The sequence below is a fragment of the Solanum tuberosum genome, unplaced genomic scaffold, assembly GCF_000226075.1.
Source record: "Solanum tuberosum cultivar DM 1-3 516 R44 unplaced genomic scaffold, SolTub_3.0 scf00043, whole genome shotgun sequence".
Classification (NCBI taxonomy): Eukaryota; Viridiplantae; Streptophyta; class Magnoliopsida; order Solanales; family Solanaceae; genus Solanum; species Solanum tuberosum.
The window spans coordinates 2280340-2298886 of record NW_006238969.1 but is presented as its reverse complement, the minus strand read 5'-3'; the positions used below and the strand labels follow the sequence as shown (position 1 = coordinate 2298886).

General features: G+C 37.5%; 1 protein-coding gene across 1 annotated transcript; it reads left to right on the top strand.

Moving 5' to 3' along the window:
* Window positions 1–13072: 13072 nt before the first annotated feature.
* LOC107059872 (probable indole-3-pyruvate monooxygenase YUCCA10) lies at window positions 13073–18235 on the top strand. Its single transcript, XM_015306949.1, has 4 exons — window positions 13073–13309; window positions 17100–17177; window positions 17708–17830; window positions 18026–18235. Exons 1-4 carry the CDS (start codon window positions 13073–13075, stop codon window positions 18233–18235), a joined length of 648 nt encoding a protein of 215 aa, XP_015162435.1.
* Window positions 18236–18547: the final 312 nt, after the last annotated feature.

Genomic DNA, 18547 nt, shown 5'->3' with positions numbered 1-18547 from the left:
AACACTAGAGTCATTAACTCGGACTAAGTGATAGACACACCCCTTGGAAACTAACTTTCTTTCCTTAAAATAAGAAATAAAACGACCCTTAGGCACTGTTGAACTGCTTTTCCACTCTAAGACTGGCTCATATGGAAACTGGAACTTGACTACTCGAGTTCTACAATCTACTGAGGCATAACAGGCATGAAGTCAGTCCATACCTAGAATGACATCAAAATCTACCATGTCTAACTCAACTAAATTAGCCATGGTACTCTTGTGATTGACAGAAATGGTATAATCACGATAGGCTCTCTCTGCTAGAATAGACTCACCAACAGGTGTAGAAACACTGAAGGGCTCACTATGTTTTTCAGGAAGAATATCAAAATTCATCGCAATATACGGGGTTACAAAGGATAAACTCACTCCTAGATCTAGCAAAGCATAAACATCAAAGTTAAAGACTTGGATCATACCAGTGACAACATCTAAAGAATCCTCTTGCTCTTGCCGACTAGAGATAGAATAAAGACGGTTTCCTCCTCCGCCTGCCCCTGTAGTAGCTCCTCTAGATGCAGCTCTGTCTGGTGGAGCAACTGAAGAAGACTGGGCATTATTGCCCCAATTATCGTTACCCTTCTTGTTCTTTGTACACTCTTTCATAAAGTGACTATTTTGGCCACACTTGAAGCAACCAGTGGAGCCATCACGACACATCTCTGAGTGATTCCTACCACACTTAGCACATGCAAGAGGCTTACTACCCCCTTGTGCCATACTACCCTGAGAATAGGCAGGTTTAGCTCTGAAATTTTAACTATTGTACTCAGTTTTGTTCTTTGGTGCAGGTGCACTTGCAGACCATGGAGCAGGTCCCTTTTGTTTCTGTTGGAAGGAAGACCGGTTCGCATTACTCTTTTGCTGCCAGGACTCATTCTCTGTTGTCTTAGCCCTCTTATTCTTAAATTCTTTTTTATCCCTCAGCTTGTCCTCCTCAACTTAATGCACATGGATCATTAGCCTTGCTATGTCCATATCACATATCATCATAGCAGCCCTGCCTTCCTTTCTTGGCAGGTGAGACAACCCAGCGACGAACAAACACATCATGCTCATCATGTCAGCAACCATCTCCGAAGCATAGCGAAAAAGTTGTGTGAACATCAGACTGTACTCATAAATGCTCAAAGAATCCTGCTTAAGAGTGAGGAACTCTCGTACCTTAGCCTCTCTCAATTCTCGGGGAAATAAACGTCCCAAGAAGGCCTCCTCAAAACAAGACCAACTCACAGGTGGTGCTCCCTCAGCCCGGTTCTTCTTCCATTCGTCGAACCATATCCTAGCGACACCCTTTATTTGTTATGCAACTAGTTCCACCCTCTCAGTATCAGCAACATGCATGATTTCGAAAACCTGCTGAAGCTCTTCCACAAAATTCTCTGTATCCTTAGTAATACTTGAAACTGTGAAGCTTGGTGGGTTCATCCGTAAGAACTCATGAATCCTTGAAGTATCAGCTATTTCTTGACGATTTCCTCTCTGTTGCCAAGCTTGATTGGTCACAACTTGGCTCAACATCCTGATAGCTTCACGAAATTCGGCATTGGTGACCTCTCCTTGGGGTTGTACTTCTGGTGCATTAGGTACCCCTAGTTCCTGTGGTTCAACATTCCTTCTAGCCGGAGGACCTCTGACAGCTCTTCATGGAGGCATGATCTGAAAGACACGTGCAAGCACGAATTAAAAAGAGACTTTTAGAGATGAACTCTATCGTATGAAATGAGTATGAAAGAAGTGAGATAGTTTCTATGATGTTGCATCCTCCTAGTTATAGATGTGGCGCGCTTCACACCGATAACTAGGACTCCACAAACACGACTTCATACACTCCCTAGGACTCTCGAACCTTGTGCTCTGATACCAAGTTTGTCATGCTCCGAGCCTACACCGTGGGGGGGACTGGCACTCGAGAACCATTGTTGGCCCCAAACGAACTCTTGGCCTGACTTGCTGACTCGGCGGAAGACTTCCTCATGATATAACTACTTTAAAAAGTAAACTGAACTGCTCAATAATAAACTTAGAATGTATTAAAATAACATTCATTGGCCAAAGTGGCAACCCAAGTCTCAACCATCAAAACAGGAAATAGAAAGATTCAAGAACTAACATCACTAACTGTCTATGAAGCCTCTAAAAAACTGAGATGGACGTCGGGACAAGACCCAAGATATCCGAAATGAAATAAATGGGATCCTCCAGAAGCAAGGAGGCTCACCAACTGGAGCTCAACTAGAATCAACGATGCACTGGATGCTGATCTTGGTTACCTGTATCTGCATCATTAAAAGATGCAGTTCAAATGGCAACAGTACATTGAATGTACGATCATGCGAGGAGAATTCTAAAATAAGACATAAGCTTGAAAGGAACTGAAGAACAAACCTTGTCTCAACTGAACTGAACTTAACTGAACTCATTTCAATATAAAGCAGTATAAAGAAGTGCAATATAAAGAAAAGCTTTTTAAAACATGGATAGCAACTTTGTGTATTTATAAATACAATAATAACTCTGTATGTATGTAAGGATACAATGTAACCTCTGAATGTATGTAAAAATACAATTTCCTTTTGGGTATATAAGAATACAAAATACTTATGTGGGAGTTTCTCTAACCGACAACCATCACTTAAGAGCTATTGTGATGATACAGTGTTTTGCCTCACGCTTCCAGGGGCGTCCTATACCTTGCCGAGGGTATAGAACCTGACTACTAAGTGAATCCACTAAGCTATGCTAAAAAGCACTATGGAATCATCTAAAAAGTATGAACCTTTTCTACCCATGATGGCTACATGGTTTATGGGGGCTGGGAGTTGTCTGAACTCTCCCACATATCAGTGTTCAATACTACTCCCAAAATATGATACTAGCTCTTATGTTAAAAAACATAACTTATTTCTGTGGTTTGAGATAATTGCTCAAAACTTAGCTCAGAGGCTCTTCTTGGATATCAAAGGTTTCTTTCTTGTTTAAATGTGAAAACATTTTATTCTTTGGAAATACATAGTCCCAATATACTCTTTTGAAGAAATGAACTTCAATCTTTACTATTTACTCAACTCAAAACTCAAGTCTTGAAACAAAGTTAAAATGTTTGTAAAAGACTTTTGGAAAACTCTATGAACTTCTCTTGACTTGAATCTTAAATTTACTTGAATTGAATTATGGATTTCAAGGTTTATGATCTCATGTTATTGATGATTTCATGTTGTTTAGACGTACCTTATAGTGTAGAAATTAACTAGGAAACATAAGTACGTTTCAAGGGAACTAGTACGGAAAGAAGTGGGAAAAAGTAGAAGACCTGGCTTCCCTGGCGCTCTGAGTGTCACGGGGTGCCAGACCCAAAACTTCAGAACTGAAGTTGGGGCGCTCTAGTTGGCAGGGCGCCCTAGACCCCTGCCCATAAAACTTCTGTTTTTCTTCATCATTTTTCAACTCTAAAACCTCTAGTTTCGATTGGTTATTTCCCCAAACACTTAGATCTAACTACATAACCAAAATATGCAAGAATCTACTCATAACGACACCTAATTTTATGAATTTGAATCAACAACTCCTCAACAATTTCAACGAATCAAGAACTCAATAGAACTTCAACAAAACCCATCAAGACCTATATTTCTAAACCTTCAAGAACATAAATTCACTGAATTAAATCATGATTGGTGCGTGGGTGAACTAATCCAATGCTATGTGATCTCACATACTTCGTAGGGATCACCCCTTGACGAAATCTACAAGCAAAAATTCAAGAACCATGAACCTTGGCTCTTTCTCCTCTTTTCTCCTCTTGCGTTCTTTCTCTAAAAACCCTAGCGTGAATTCTTTGAGTGCGTAAACTGACCAAATTCAATTTAGACTGCTATGTATTTACCAAAAACGAAATTAATTTAATTGGGTGGTGAAAAAACCACAATACCCTTCTAAAATCCGGTTTTGACTTTCCTTATCTAGACAACCCAACTTCAAATAAACATATCTCCCTCATACGAACTCGAAACTGATCAAACTTGGTGGCGTTGGAAAGATAATTCAAAGATATTTCCTATGATATCTTTTATAACACCTAAATAATATTGAGCTAGGATTTATAATCAGTTGAAGTTGTACCAAAACTCATACTTAATTTAATTTTGTCAAACTTCCAGATTTTTTATTCTTTCCAAAATTGACTCTTTCTAATTCTAGCTCTTTCTAGTTGTGGGGTGTTACAGCTTACGTCAAGGGGGTAGCATCGGAGCATGATATCTGTCATTTCCATTAGAAAAATAACTCAAATTAATGGCATAGATGAGCCTTTTCTCAAAATTCGCTGGCATATTTAAGCTTCTTTTCCTATTTAATATATCAAAAAAATCATCTTTCTTCTTAATTCTAATTTTTTTAACAAAGAAAATAATTTTATAATATAATTTAATTAGTAGAGTGTTTATCTGAAAATCTAAGACACAGATAAAAACACAAAAAAAATATACTTTGAATAGAGCCGGTCAATAAACTTTAGTCAAATTCAAGTAAATTTTTGTAATTTGTCTCTTTTTGAAACTGCAAAATTCATTTATAGAAAAATGAATATGACACATTTTAGCTTAAGCTAAAGATAACTTTCACTTAAATGTTTTCACATCTACCAAAGAATTGAGAAAAAACTCAGATTTTGTTTCAATAATAAAAAATTTGCATTTACTTGTAACTGTTGTTTTCTATTACACTTTAAAAGAGGGGAAAAAAAACACATTACTTTGGTTGGAGCTGGACCATCCGGTATAGTTGTATCAGCATGTTTAAACAAACTGGGCATAAATGATGTTGTTTTGGAAAAGCAAGATTGTTGTGCTTATTTGTGGAAGAAAAAGACTTATGATAGACTTCATTTGCATTTATCAAAGGACTTTTGTTCATTGCCGTTTATGCCACATGCAACTTCATCACCTAAGTATATGCCGAAAAAAGAATTTATTCAATACTTAGATGAGTATATTGAGCATTTCAACATCAAGCCAAAATTTTAAACTTGTGTTGTGATAAATGTGTAACGCTATCAAAGATGTTTCATCCAATACTAAGCATCAGCGATCGTTCAATAGTAAGATAACCCAACTAGTGAGTTGGGGTCGAGTCCCAAGGGAGTGGTTCGTACTCGAGAATCAATAGGTAAGTAAGAATATGCTCAAGTCAATCATAGTTAAAAATATTTACGAAGAAAAACATGGTTTAAATTATAGGTGACACAAGTGTCAAATATCAAGGAGGTTTGTTTGTATTAACAACTAAAACAGTAAATAACACGAAAATACGAATATAGAGACGGGATTCTTGGGATGTGATTGGATTATGGGCCAAGGCAAACATACGGGTAATTGAAATTAATAGTAAACAACTGCAAATCATTGAATAAGCTAGACTTTAGTGGGGTTAAACTTTCTCTCGAACAATTTACCCCGAATCAAATTGGTTTCTCTCGAACACCATTAAGCAGCAATAAATCACTGCCTTCACTTTAGTCCATTCACTCTCTCGAGCTAAATGTGTGGAAAAGGGTTTAGGATTCACTCTCTCGAGCTGAACTCATGACAACCCAATACCCACAGACCATCAATTCAATAATTTTGGTTTTGAAACCCCTTTCTAGAGCAAGCCAAAAACACGAAGTTAAGATTGTATTTGCAACTACAACCCATTAAATTCAACCACAATTACTGATCAATATCACTTTTAAACCGCAAATAAACTATCAATTAACAATACCCAGCAGTTAATTAAACCCATAATCACACCCCAAGAATTTGGGGTTTTAGCTAGACATAGTAAAAGGTAAAATTGTTACCAAGTTGTGTTTCCATCAACTGGGTAGGATTGATATAGTCTTTACAAAGGTCTAAGATGAAGAATCTTCAACACCCACTTCCAATTTCTTAGAAATGGAAATCTTCAAATCTTTAAAGCTAAGGAAATATTGTCTCTCTATTCAGTTCTAAACTCTCAACTTCAAAAACTGAATAATAATATGATTCCCTACCAAATCTGATTACTAGGCTAAAAAATTAAACAAGTATTTATAGTTTTCAAAAAGTGTGCTGCGAAGGTTCAGTCGGCGCAGTAAGTCGGGATCGCCGATTCACTCGGTGATCCGCCCTTTGGTCATTTTCATCGTTGTTTTGCTCTTGCCTTCAGCATCTTCAAGTTTTGTAACTTTGGGCAATATGGCACTGCATCGCAGAACCGTTCGGTGACTCACCGACTGCTACTTTCTCTCACCGACTAGATTTTCTCCTTCAGGGTTTGGCACTCTTGAACATTAGGCGAGACCCTGGCCGTTCGGTGACTCGCCAAATGGGCTAGGCGATCCTCAGGCCTTCATTCCTTCGTTCTTCCAGCTACCTTGTCCCTTTTTTCTCAATAGTGTCCATGTTTTGTTCCTCAATCCAAATACCTAAAATTCAAGGATTTACATCAGTTATTGGTACATAACATGCATTTTGGGACACTAAATCTATTCAAATAATTCCTAAATGAGTCCAAATTGTGGATTCATCAACACTCCCAACTTAAACTTTTGCTTGTCCTCAAGTAAAACTCAAGTTCAACAATTCAAAAAGGGTGTACTCAAACAGTGCTACACAAGATTCAATCATGAATGCACACAAAAAGACTCAACTTACTCATGCAAAGATCAATTGTGCACTCAAAGAGTCAAGTTGTGACTCACCAATATCAAAGAATCTCAAGCTCAACAAAGGTACTACAAATGCCCTCACACAAAGAATGATTCCATATTCACACACAATGGTTCAACAATTTAAAGTTCCGGAATCAAATGAAATGCTCACACTCACAAAGATGAACAAAATGTATGATTTCACCCATAGGTTTGCCCGTATTTTCCAACCAACATTTGTTTCAGCTTACTCAAGATCAAAAAGGTCTTTTCAAGGCTTGTAACGGGGCTGAGTGCAAAGGTATGGTCATTTAGGCTGAATGACTATAGTCCTCATGAGATGTGGTGTGAACAACACTTCCATTCCTTTTCTTCATCATTCTTCATTCGTGCTCAGAAGTCATCCCATTATCCATTTTCCATGGATTGTTGGAAACCCCATTTCTTTTTGCATTTTCACAACTTTATTCCGCTAACTTTTTCTTTCTTTTTCTTTTTCATTCTTTTCTTCTTTTTCAATTTTTTTATGGAGGGGTTCCATTTTTTCTCTAAAACATGGGTAAATGGGGACTTTCTTGCACGTCTTGATTTACCTTCTCTTTTTCACCACACCCCCCAACTTTAGATTTTTGGCCTAAGTTGGCTATTCAAACAAATCACAAATCATGATGATTATGGGTATTGGATCAAGAAAAGGTCACAATGTTTCCATCAAGTTTCTTCCAAGAAAAGGTTAAGGCTCAAAGGGTTCTCAAAAGGAGTTCACACACTCACAAGGTAGGCCACAAAAGAGGTATAATGTCAAATTGTTTCATACTCTTTAAAGTTGCCTAAGATCATATCAAGAGATTGCATCACTAAGTCAACCGGACCAACGGGGAAAATTCCAGGTGTCATCACACATGGTTCACGGTAAGCTCATCACACAAGGCATTGACTCCATAGTCAAACAAGACTCCACACTTTCGCTAGTGTGCAATGCTCATCACAAGAGACTAAATTCGATACTTGGCTAGTCACAACGAGATGCAAAGAGTTCACATATTGGTTATGCAACTTCATTTGGCCTCATCGTTGCCGCACATTCAGTTTTGTTCGATTATGAGCACTATTCAAGCCATCGGTATTAATCAAACCTGATACTCAAATTTGCAAAAGAACAGCCACATTCAACACAAACAAGAGGTGGCAAAATTTTCGGAAGGGACAAAAATCATTTGCAATTAAAAACATGGAGACACAAGCTCAAACCTTCCACAAAAAGCAGTGTACAACACAATTTCAGCTCAAAACTCAATATACAAACAAAACCAGAGAGTCACAAAATCACAAAAGGTAGGCCTCACCCCACCACAAATAAAACATTTGTCCTCAAATGCAAACAAAAATATACAAAAGTTAAAATAAAGAAAGATAGAGAGGGAGATAAAGAGGGGTCCTGTCTAATCAGTCGCTCCATCTGTCTGGATATCAGTTCCCGGTGCATCAATCTGAACTTGGGCATCAGTGCCCGGGGTCACCTTAGAAGGAACAGCAGTACCAGACCCACTAGGAGCTGCCAAAGGTATGTCTGCTAGATTGGTCTGCTAGATAGGTCTGCGCAGCTGCATAGAATCCCCAGGCCATGAAGGAATATAGGGGCCTATGGGAGTAGTATCCCTGTCATAAATGGGCCTCTTGCCCCTACTCTGACCTCTAGTTGGAGGCTCTTGTCTTCCTCTTTTTGGAGGATTTGATCCCTCTTCGTTGATAATGATACCCCATACTCTTTTCTGGGGTGTCATATCTTTATTTTTCTTCACCATATCTGCAAAACATCAGGAAAAAGTTGGAAAACTTCAAACAAAAGCACAGAAAACTAGTTGTAGACAGATTCGCCGAACCAGTCAGCGAGTAGCCGAATATCTTTGGCGAGCTAGGTCGGGCTCGCCAAAGGGATTGGCTCAAAATTTTTAGCAAGTCGATGATGGGAAGGTCCTTTCGGCGAATCGCCGACATCTTTCGGTGAGCAAGTCCTAGCCCACCGAAAGTTACAGTGCAAAAAGGGTTCAGGGGTGCAGACAAAGGGCGATCAAGAAGACTTTCAGCTAGTCGCCGAGTGTCTTCGGCGACCTCAGGCTTCTCGCTGAAAGTTACAGAACCCAACATCAATTAAAGGATGAAATTAAAGGCGAAATGGGGACCAACGTGCCTACTGTCAACCCAACTTCTCAAATTTAACCCCGCAACCCCCAAAAACAAAATCAAAGCATGCACTAGTCAAATTAAAGTAAAATCCACAACACCCATCACCCCGGAATACTCAGACTTCTCTCGGTTTTGCCAAATTTGGCCATTTGATGACTTTTGCCCTTAAGAATTACATCACTCGCTCTATCATTTGGCAAATTATGTCATTTGGCACAAATACGGGTTACTTAGACTTCACCCGACTAGACCAAACAACATGCAAGCACAACCCAACAAGATATAACCAATTTTAAGGCACAAATTCATAGGAAATCAACAATCTAAACATTACTATTAAGATTTTTGAATTAACACAGGCACACACATACACAATTAAGATCAGAGAAGCCCAGCACACGACACTAAGATAAAATCATTGAAAATGAGTACAAAATCGCTAAATGTAAACTTGGGGTTTGGAAAACCAACCTTAGATGCCGATTAAAATGATATTGAAATGCTAGGCGGCAATGTAATCCACTCCGAACACAATTCCAACGTCTAAAACAGGGTAAAAGTGCAAAAATATAGGGAACTAAAGTGTGGGTGTGAGTTTGGGAAGTTCAAAAGTGAGGGAAAGTGAAAGAGTTGGAAGTTTAAACCTTTGGCCTTTTAAAAACCGTCCAGTTCTCGCCCATTCGGTGACATTAGTCGTGCTCACCGACCAACTCGGCAAAACGCCGAGTGGTCACTTACCTCGCTGAGTTTTACAGAACCTTCAGTTGATGTGGAGGTCCAAACGGCGGATTAGATCGGGATCGCCGACCTGGTCGGCGATTCGCCAATAATTTCCTGGGCTTGCCAAGTTTCACAGACTCCAATGTAAAATTGTTTTGAGTCCAACGACGGTCTAGGTCGAGTTTGCCAACCTCTTTAGCGATGCACTGACTGGACCATTTGCTCACCAACCTGTACTTTTCAATCACTTTCCACACTTTGACCTACACAATCAACACACTATTATTCCAAATTTAAAAAGAAAGAAAATAAAGCTTAGGTTGCCTCCCAAGAAACGCCTTAGTTAACATCATGGCACAATGCAAGTCCACCTTCAAACCTCATTCTTGGGATTGACGATAGTGTCACTAGGCAACCCCCCTTGCTGTCTCGGGTTTAGATGAGACGAGATATGACCCATTTGGGTATCCAACTGCTTGATCGACACTGAATGGGAGGTGACGGTCTGGCTAAGGGTCGACACGGCTTGTTTCATCCTTTTCAAGATCTTATCCGACCCCTCAACTTTGTTGAGGATACGAGAAAACATATCCTTAGACCTACCACCTTCAAAATCCTTTGGCTTTTGGCACTCGTGGGGAGGCACATACCTATCCTTCTCCCCATCCTTCCAATTTGGATTACGGTCCCTCCATTCATGATATCGATATTTCCAATCTTCATCCCTACTCTAACCTTAGTTACCACCCTGCCTTGGGTAGTTTGATCGATAACCACCGCCTTGGTTGGTTAGGAAATTTACCTCTTCATTGTACAAGGCTTCAAACTTGGACTCATCTGGATTAGCACACCCGACACCCACCACATTAACACTTCGAGCACCAGCTCCCATGACATTTTTAGACAAAATGTCAAGTTGTGTCATGATCTTGGCCATGTTCTGGTCCCTCTCTTGGTCCTTCTCTGTCTGTTCCTTCGTCAACTTGAATGTTAGAGGGGAGACCTGGTCTTCACGAGTGTACCACGACCTGTTTATGGTATTCATGACATCCAAGAGTTGAGCCGCTGTCACATAAGGTTGCTGCATCAAACTTCCCAGAGAAAGTTGGTCAGCAATACCCTTATTTACCGAGTCAAGACTCCGGTAAAAATACTGCAGCAAGACGTTATCAGGCAGGCCATGTGTTGGGCATTGAAGCACCAACTTCTTGAATAGCAGCCAAGTTTCATGAATCGGCTCGCCCTCTAGACGCTTAAAGCCCTGAATGTTGTCCCGAAGAGTCATCATCTTCGAGAGAGAGATAAATCGCACTTGAAATGCGGTAACCAACTCTTCCCACGAAGTGATTGATTCACGTGGCAATTCAGCCAGCCACTTGCACGTTTCTCCCATCAAAGAGAATGTGAACAACCTCAACCGGATCAATTCTTGGGAGATATTCTTGAAGGAGAATGGTCCGCATACATCCAGGAACTTTCTAATGTGCTCATGGGGATCCTCATGAGCCAAACCACTGAAAATCCCTTTTAGTTGCAATGGTTGCAACATAGTACTCGTGATGTGGAACACCGCATTCCCTTCAGCGGGAGGCAAGCGAATGGCACCAATACCTCCCATGAGATGGGGGTCATTAGCATGAGGCTCGTTAACATCGTTGAGGTTTCTGATGTCATCTTGATGGCTTACTTGGCTGACATTGTTGCCGTTCACACTCATACTTCATGTTTTAACACACAAACAAGCAAAACAAAACTAAAAATTAAGTAAGTAGAACTATAACTAACAAGAACAAAATCCAACTTAACTAAAAATTCTCAAGTAACACCACTCCTCGGCAGCGGCTCCATTTTGATAAATGTGTAACGCTATCAAAGATGCTTCATCCAATACTAAGCATCAGCAATCGTTCAATAGTCATATAACCCAATTAGTAAGTTGGGGTCGAGTCCCAAGGGAGTGGTTCGTACTCGAGAATAAATAGGTAAGTAAGAATATGTTCAAGTCAATCATAGCAAAAAACATTTACGAAGAAAAACATGGTTTAAATTATAGGTGACACAAGTATCAAATATCAAGGGGGTTTGTTTGTATTATCAAGTAAACAGTAAATAACATGAAAATACGAATATAGAGACGGAATTCTTGGGATGTGATTAGATTTTGGGCCAAGGTAAATAACTGTGTAATTGCTATTAATAGTAAACAGCTGCAAATCAGTGAATAAGCTAGACTTTAGTGGGGGTAAACTTTCTCTTAAATAATTTACCTCGAATCAAATTGGTTTCTGTCAAACACCAATAAGCAGCAATGAAGAACAACCTTCGCTTTAGTCCATTCACTCTCTCGAGCTGAATGTGTGGAAAAGGGTTTAGGATTCACTCTCTCGAGCTGAACTCATGACAACCCAATGCCCACAGACCATCGATTCAGTAATTTTGGTTTTAAAACCTCTCTTTCGAGCAAGCAAAAAACACAAAGTTAAGATTGTATTTGCAACTACAACCCATTAAATTCAACCACAATTACTGAACGAAATCACTTTTTAACAGTAAATAAACTATCAATTAACAATACCCAGCAGTTAAATCAAACAATAATCACATAATCACACCCCAAGAATTTGGAGTTTTAGCTAGACATAGTAAAAGGGTAAAAATTGTTACCAAGTTGTGTTTCCATCAACTGGGTAGGATTGATATAGTCTTTACAAAGGTCTAAGATGAAGAATCTTCAACACCCACTTCCAATTTCTTAGAAATGAAAATCTTCAAATCTTCAAAGTTAAGGAAATATTGTCTCTCTATTCAGTTTAAGCTCTCAACTTCAAAAACTGAATAATAATATGATTCCCTACCAAATCTGATTACTAAGCTAAAAAATTAAACAAGTATTTATAGTTGTCAAAAAGTGTGTTGTGAAGGTTTTGTCGGCGCAGTAGGTCGGGATCGCCGATCCACTAGGCGATCCGCCATTTGGTCCTTTTCATCGCCTTTTTCCTTTTGCCTTCAATATCTTCAGGTTCTGTAAATTTAGGCGATATGGCACTGCAGCGCGGACCCGTTCGCCGACTCACCGACTACTCCTTTCTCTTGCTGACTAGATTTTCTCCTTCAGGGCTTGGCACTCTAGAACATTAGGTGAGACCCTGGCCTTTCGACAACTTGCTTAATGGGTTAGGCGATTCTCAGGCCTTCTTTCCTTCGTTCTTTCAGCTGCCTTGTTCCTTTTTGCTCAATAGTGTCCATGCTTTGTTCCTCAATCCAAATACCTAAAATTCAAGGATTTACATCAGTTTTTGGTACAAAACATGCATTTGAGGACACTAAATCTATTCAAATAAAGTCCTAAATGAGTCCAAATCACGAACTCATCATGTTGAATCGGCCTTTTACAACACTAGGGAAAAGAAATGGAATGTCAATTCAAGAAATTTAACTAGCGGAGAAATTGAAATGTATGCTAGTGATTTCTTCATTTTGTCTACTGGAGAAAATAACGAAGGTTATAATCCTAAAATGATAGGAATAGAAAATTTCAAAGGCGAAATAATCAATTCAAGTGATTATAGATCTGGTAAAAAATATAAGGATAAAAAGGTATTGGTCATTGGATCAGGACATTCTGGGATAGAAATAGCTTTTGATCTTTCAAATTATGAAAGTCACACATCAATTTTTGTTAGAAGTCCAGTAAGTCTCTCTATCTCTTTATGCCTTATCTTTACTTTTATCGTTATTTGTTTGTATGTGAGTAGGTTTGTGTTTGTTATAAAAATTATTAAAATGGTGGTGTTCTATCAGTTTAGTTGTACATCAACTATTTTACATGGTACCTGTTACTTTTTACTAGCATTTTGTAATGTTGTAACTCGATTCATCAAGATATTGGGTATGGGTTTCTTGACCATCAACACCAGGTCATACCCTTATGTGAAAGGGCCTGAACATGAACATGATTTCCCATGATTTTGTAACATCTCACAAATTGAAATAACTAGGAAGAAGCTAATAATTTAAAATAGTCATTTTTGGAAAGAATGAAAAATCTGGAAATTTTGTTAATTTAGAATAAGTTGAGTTTTGGCCAACTTTAAACAGCCATAACTTCTAGCTCAAGATAATTTAGAGGTACTTACAGATTTGGTAGGAAAGAAATTGGAATTATCTTTCTTACGCTGCTGAGTTTGCGCGATTCCGAGTTTGTATGAGTGAGTTATGCCCTTTGGAAGTTAGACTGTTGGAATAAGGAAATTCCAATCCGGACTTTTAAAGGGTAGTTTGGACTTTTCCTTGCCCAATTATTTTATTTCGTTTTTGGTAATTAAGTTAGGGTCTAATTAGAATTATATCAGTTTACGCTTTTACCAAAATACGCTAGGGCTTGGAGAAAAGAGAAAAGAAGAGGAGAAAGGAGAAGAGAAGCAAGATTCGGCAAGATCGTCGAGTTTAGCATGTGGATTTCATCGGGGGTGATCCCTACAAGCTATGTGAGATCACATAGCGTTGGGTTAGTTCACCCATGCGCCAAGAATGTTTAATTCAGCATTTTTTCATCATAAAAAGATTGAGAATTTGATGTTCTTGAATATCAGTTGAGATTAAGGAGTTTCTTGATATTAAAGTGTTGATTCCTTGAGTTGTATGAGTTAGATTTTGTGTATACACCTTGGGTATCTGATTCTAAAGTGAATTTGAGAAAAAGAATTGATTAAAATCAATTTAAGATCAGAAAACGAGACCAAAAGTTCATCAGATTTTTGCCTAAGGAACAGGTGGTGCGACGCGCCCCCATAGCGCCAGGAAGGCTGGGGTGGAGCGCCAGCAGTGCGCCATTTTGGAGCCCCAGTAATTTGGGGATGGCGCAGCGCGCCAGGGACGCGCCCGGATTGTCGTTTTTCATCAATTTTTCGTCGTTAGCCCATTTAAGTCCTTCTAAAGTGTACTAAAACTTCCTATTGATTCTAACTACTCTAAATGACTTCTAAACATCTAGAAATCATCCTGAAACACTAATCATAACCTTGAATCCATAAATTCAAATTTAAGGAAAGTTAAGAGCCAAGTCTAGGAAGTTCTCAAAGTCTTTCCAAGAAGTCTTTTGCAAATGCTTTTAACTTTGTTTTAAGACTTAAAGATCAAGTAGAGTAAAGAGTAAAGAGTAAAAGTTTGAAGTTCATTTCTTCAAAAGTATATGGGGACTATGTATTCCCAAAGGGTTTGAAATGTTTTCACATTTAAACAAGAAAGGAAACTTCGATTTCCAAAGAGCCTTCGGGCTAGTTTTCAGAAAAGAGAAATCGCTTTCTAAATGAAGAAAGAGAGGAAACTTTGATTTGCAAGATAGCCTTTGAGCTATGTTTTTTAGCACTAATCTCAAATCACAGAAAGAAGTATGTTTTTAAATATAAGAACTAATATTATATTTTTGGGAGTAGTATTGAGAACTGATATGGGGGAGAGTTCAGACAACTCACAGCCCCCATAAACCATGTAGCCATCATGGGTAGAAAAGGGTCATACTTTTTAGATGATTCCTTTAGTGCCTCTTGGCATAGACTAGTAGATCCACTTAGTAATTCAGGTTCTATACCTTCGGCAAGGTATAGGACCGCCCTTGCAGCGTGAGGCAAAACGTTGTATCATCACAATAGCTCTTACGTGATGGTTGTCGGTTAGAGAAACTCCCACATAAGTAACTGTATTCTTATATACACAGTTTATTGTATTATTACATACATTGCAGAGTTTTAGTGTATCTTTGCATACACACAGAGTTGACATTATGTTTTAAACAGGTTTTCTTTATATTGCATTTGTTTTAAACTACTTTATATTGAAATGAATTCAGTTATGTTGAGTGGAGTTGAGCCAGGTAAGTTCTTCAGATTCCTTTCAAGCCTATGTTGTGTTTAGCATTCCAACTCGCATACTCGTACATCCAATATACTGATGCCAGTTCGCCTGCATCTTATTATGATGCAGACACAGGTAACTAGGATCGGCATTCAGTGCATTGTTGATCCAGTGAGCACTCCAGAGTCAGTTGGTGAGTCTCATTGCATTCCGGAGGACTCCTTTTTATTGATTTTAGTTATTTCAGTAGTTCATTAGGATGTCGTGGGGTTTGTCCCGACATCCATCTCAGTTGTTTTAGAGGCTTCATAGACAGTCAAATGTTAGTTCTTTAGTCTTTTCATTGTCATTATCTTATGTTGAGACTTAAGTTTGCCTTAATGGCCAGTTGAATGTTTCCTTTATAACATTCCAATTTATTTCATAGATGTATATGTGTTGAGTTAAGTCTTCCGCTGAGTAAGTAAGTCAGGCCAAGGGTTCGTTTGGGGGCCAGTAAAAGGTTCTCGAGTGCCAGCCACTTCCGGGGTGTAGGCTCGAGGCGTGACAATTTTCATTCTACTTTATTGACCATCCATCCTGTCATATATATCCTTTTGGTATTTCTTATCTAAAATAATATTTTTGAATTAGCTTCACCTCCAATAATTTCCACCGATTTGTCATTTGTGTTATATTTTACAAATATACTCTCTACGAACTATACAAAATTGCAAAAACATCCTCGATTCTGAATTCAAAGTTGATTTAATGAAATCAGTTGTTCTTTAAAAAGGGAATACTGGTAGACTAGAAAGTGATTAAGGAATATGGTGTTGGATTATTGTAAATACAAAAATTTGGGATAGATATTTAAATATCCTAAAAACATCGAAATATCTCATTACTCCATTTCTCAATCACACAAAATTAAAAATTTTAAATTCAGGTCTCATCGGGTATCTTATATCATGAGAAAAAGAAGACTAGGATTTGGAGAGGTGACAAGTTGTTTAGTATAAGTATAAAAAACTCATATATTTTTTACTTTGAGGAACTGAATTCAAAGAAAAAGAACTAGGGTTTCTTTTTCTTATAAGTAGAATCTTATTTTTTGCTAAGTTTGTCTTATTAACAATTTTATACATTGTCATTTCACATGTTGCATAGATAACATATTTTAATTTTTAAGAATTTGAATCTCATAATTTTGAAGAAACTTGTCTATAGATATCAATTAGATGACTTGATTAATGATAGTAGAAAAATTTATTTGCACTAACTGTATATAAAACTTAAATTTCTCTTTTAATATAAGCTTTCGTGCATTACTCATATATATTTCTTTTTTTAGAACCCTTGGTAATTCCAGTTACCAACTTTGATCTATGTTTTTGAATACTACAAGTTATATACAATTACATTATAATTGATCTTATTTTGTACTTCTTTATTTTATATATCGACAAATTATGAAACTTACACCCCCAAATATGTACATTCTAGTTCATGATGTTCTCCCAAAGTGCTATAACTTTTCTCTAGTTAGATTATGCAGGTTTTTCACATGCACAATCAATTATATTTTTGATAAATATGGTTGTTAATTCTAAAAGTTTTAATATAATTTATCCTAATGTTTTTGCAGATTTATGTTCTAACAAGGGAGATGGTGTATAGTGCAATGTTGTTGCTAAAATATTTACCAATATCTTTGGTTGATACTGTAATTGCAAAGTACACAAAATTAAAATTTGGAAATTTAGGAATACCACAACCCCAAAAAGGCCCATTTTCTGTTAAAATATCAAAAGGTAGATCCCAGTAATTGATGTTCGACCCACTGACAAGATTAAACTTGGACAGATGATGGTATGATACTATCTTTATTTTATTTCATTCTATTTTGAGAAATATTATGTGAAAAATAGAACGCTTTAGTTTTTCCGACGGTTTTGGTCTGATAGTAAAAGTACAACATGTGATGTATGGTTAGACGCACATCACAAGTTCAAATTTGATTACTACCAAGAACCTATTAGTAATATTTAATATAGAAGAATAAAAATACATGTTCATCATCATGGGCAACCGTTGAACTATTATAGTTACGAAATCGGAAGCATTTAGTAATTTTGGCTAATATAGTATATTTGTGTAAATAGTTCATCTAATATGCATTAATAATCTATTATAAAAAAGGAAATAACACTTGGTTTTTTTTTGTGAAATAACTTATGGGCAATTGATTATTAGGTACTTCCTGGAATATTAGAAATAAAGGAACATACTATACTGTTTGACAATGGAGATAAACATCAATTTGATGCAATCATTTTTGCTACTGGATACAAGAATATTGCTACCAAATGGCTAAAGGTATGTTTTGCAAATTATCACTATGTTCTTCTTTTTTTAACTCTAAATTTGAGTTTCTAAATTTTCCACTTGCCTGTAAATATCGTGTGCGGATAAGTTTTTCTTGATAAGTTTTCCTGGTTACTAATTAGACTTACTATTAATTTTATCATCATTGTCTCAAATAATGTACATTTTTTTTTCTTTTGTATGTAGGATTATAGCTCAATATTCCTTGAAGATGGCACATTGATAAATTGGAAAGGAGAGAATGGGCTATATTGTGCTGGATTTTCAAAAAGAGGGATTGCTGGTATTTCAAAGGAGAGATCGCACACATTTCAACTATTATATCGAACATTTGCTATCTCTTGCCAGCACAAGTATCGAATAACTCTACACAAAAAATTGGGTAACTTTATTTGAGACATTTATTAACAACGTGAATGAAATCTACTATGTCCTCTGTTTTTCATAGTAAGTAGATCGAGAGAGAGAGAGAGAATTGGCTTATTGAGAATCTTATTTTCCTTCAATTCCTTGTTGTTCATAAGGTACATACAATTAAATGTGTTTCACTTCTACTTCCCCAACAACCCTTGCAGCACTTTGAGACCGATCAATGAAATCCTCATCCTGTAAAGATCACGATAATCCATTAATATAGTATTTCAAAGATTACTTAGCACAACGGACATCAATTAGTGAAAGATAACTACACTGATGTAGCAAACTTTG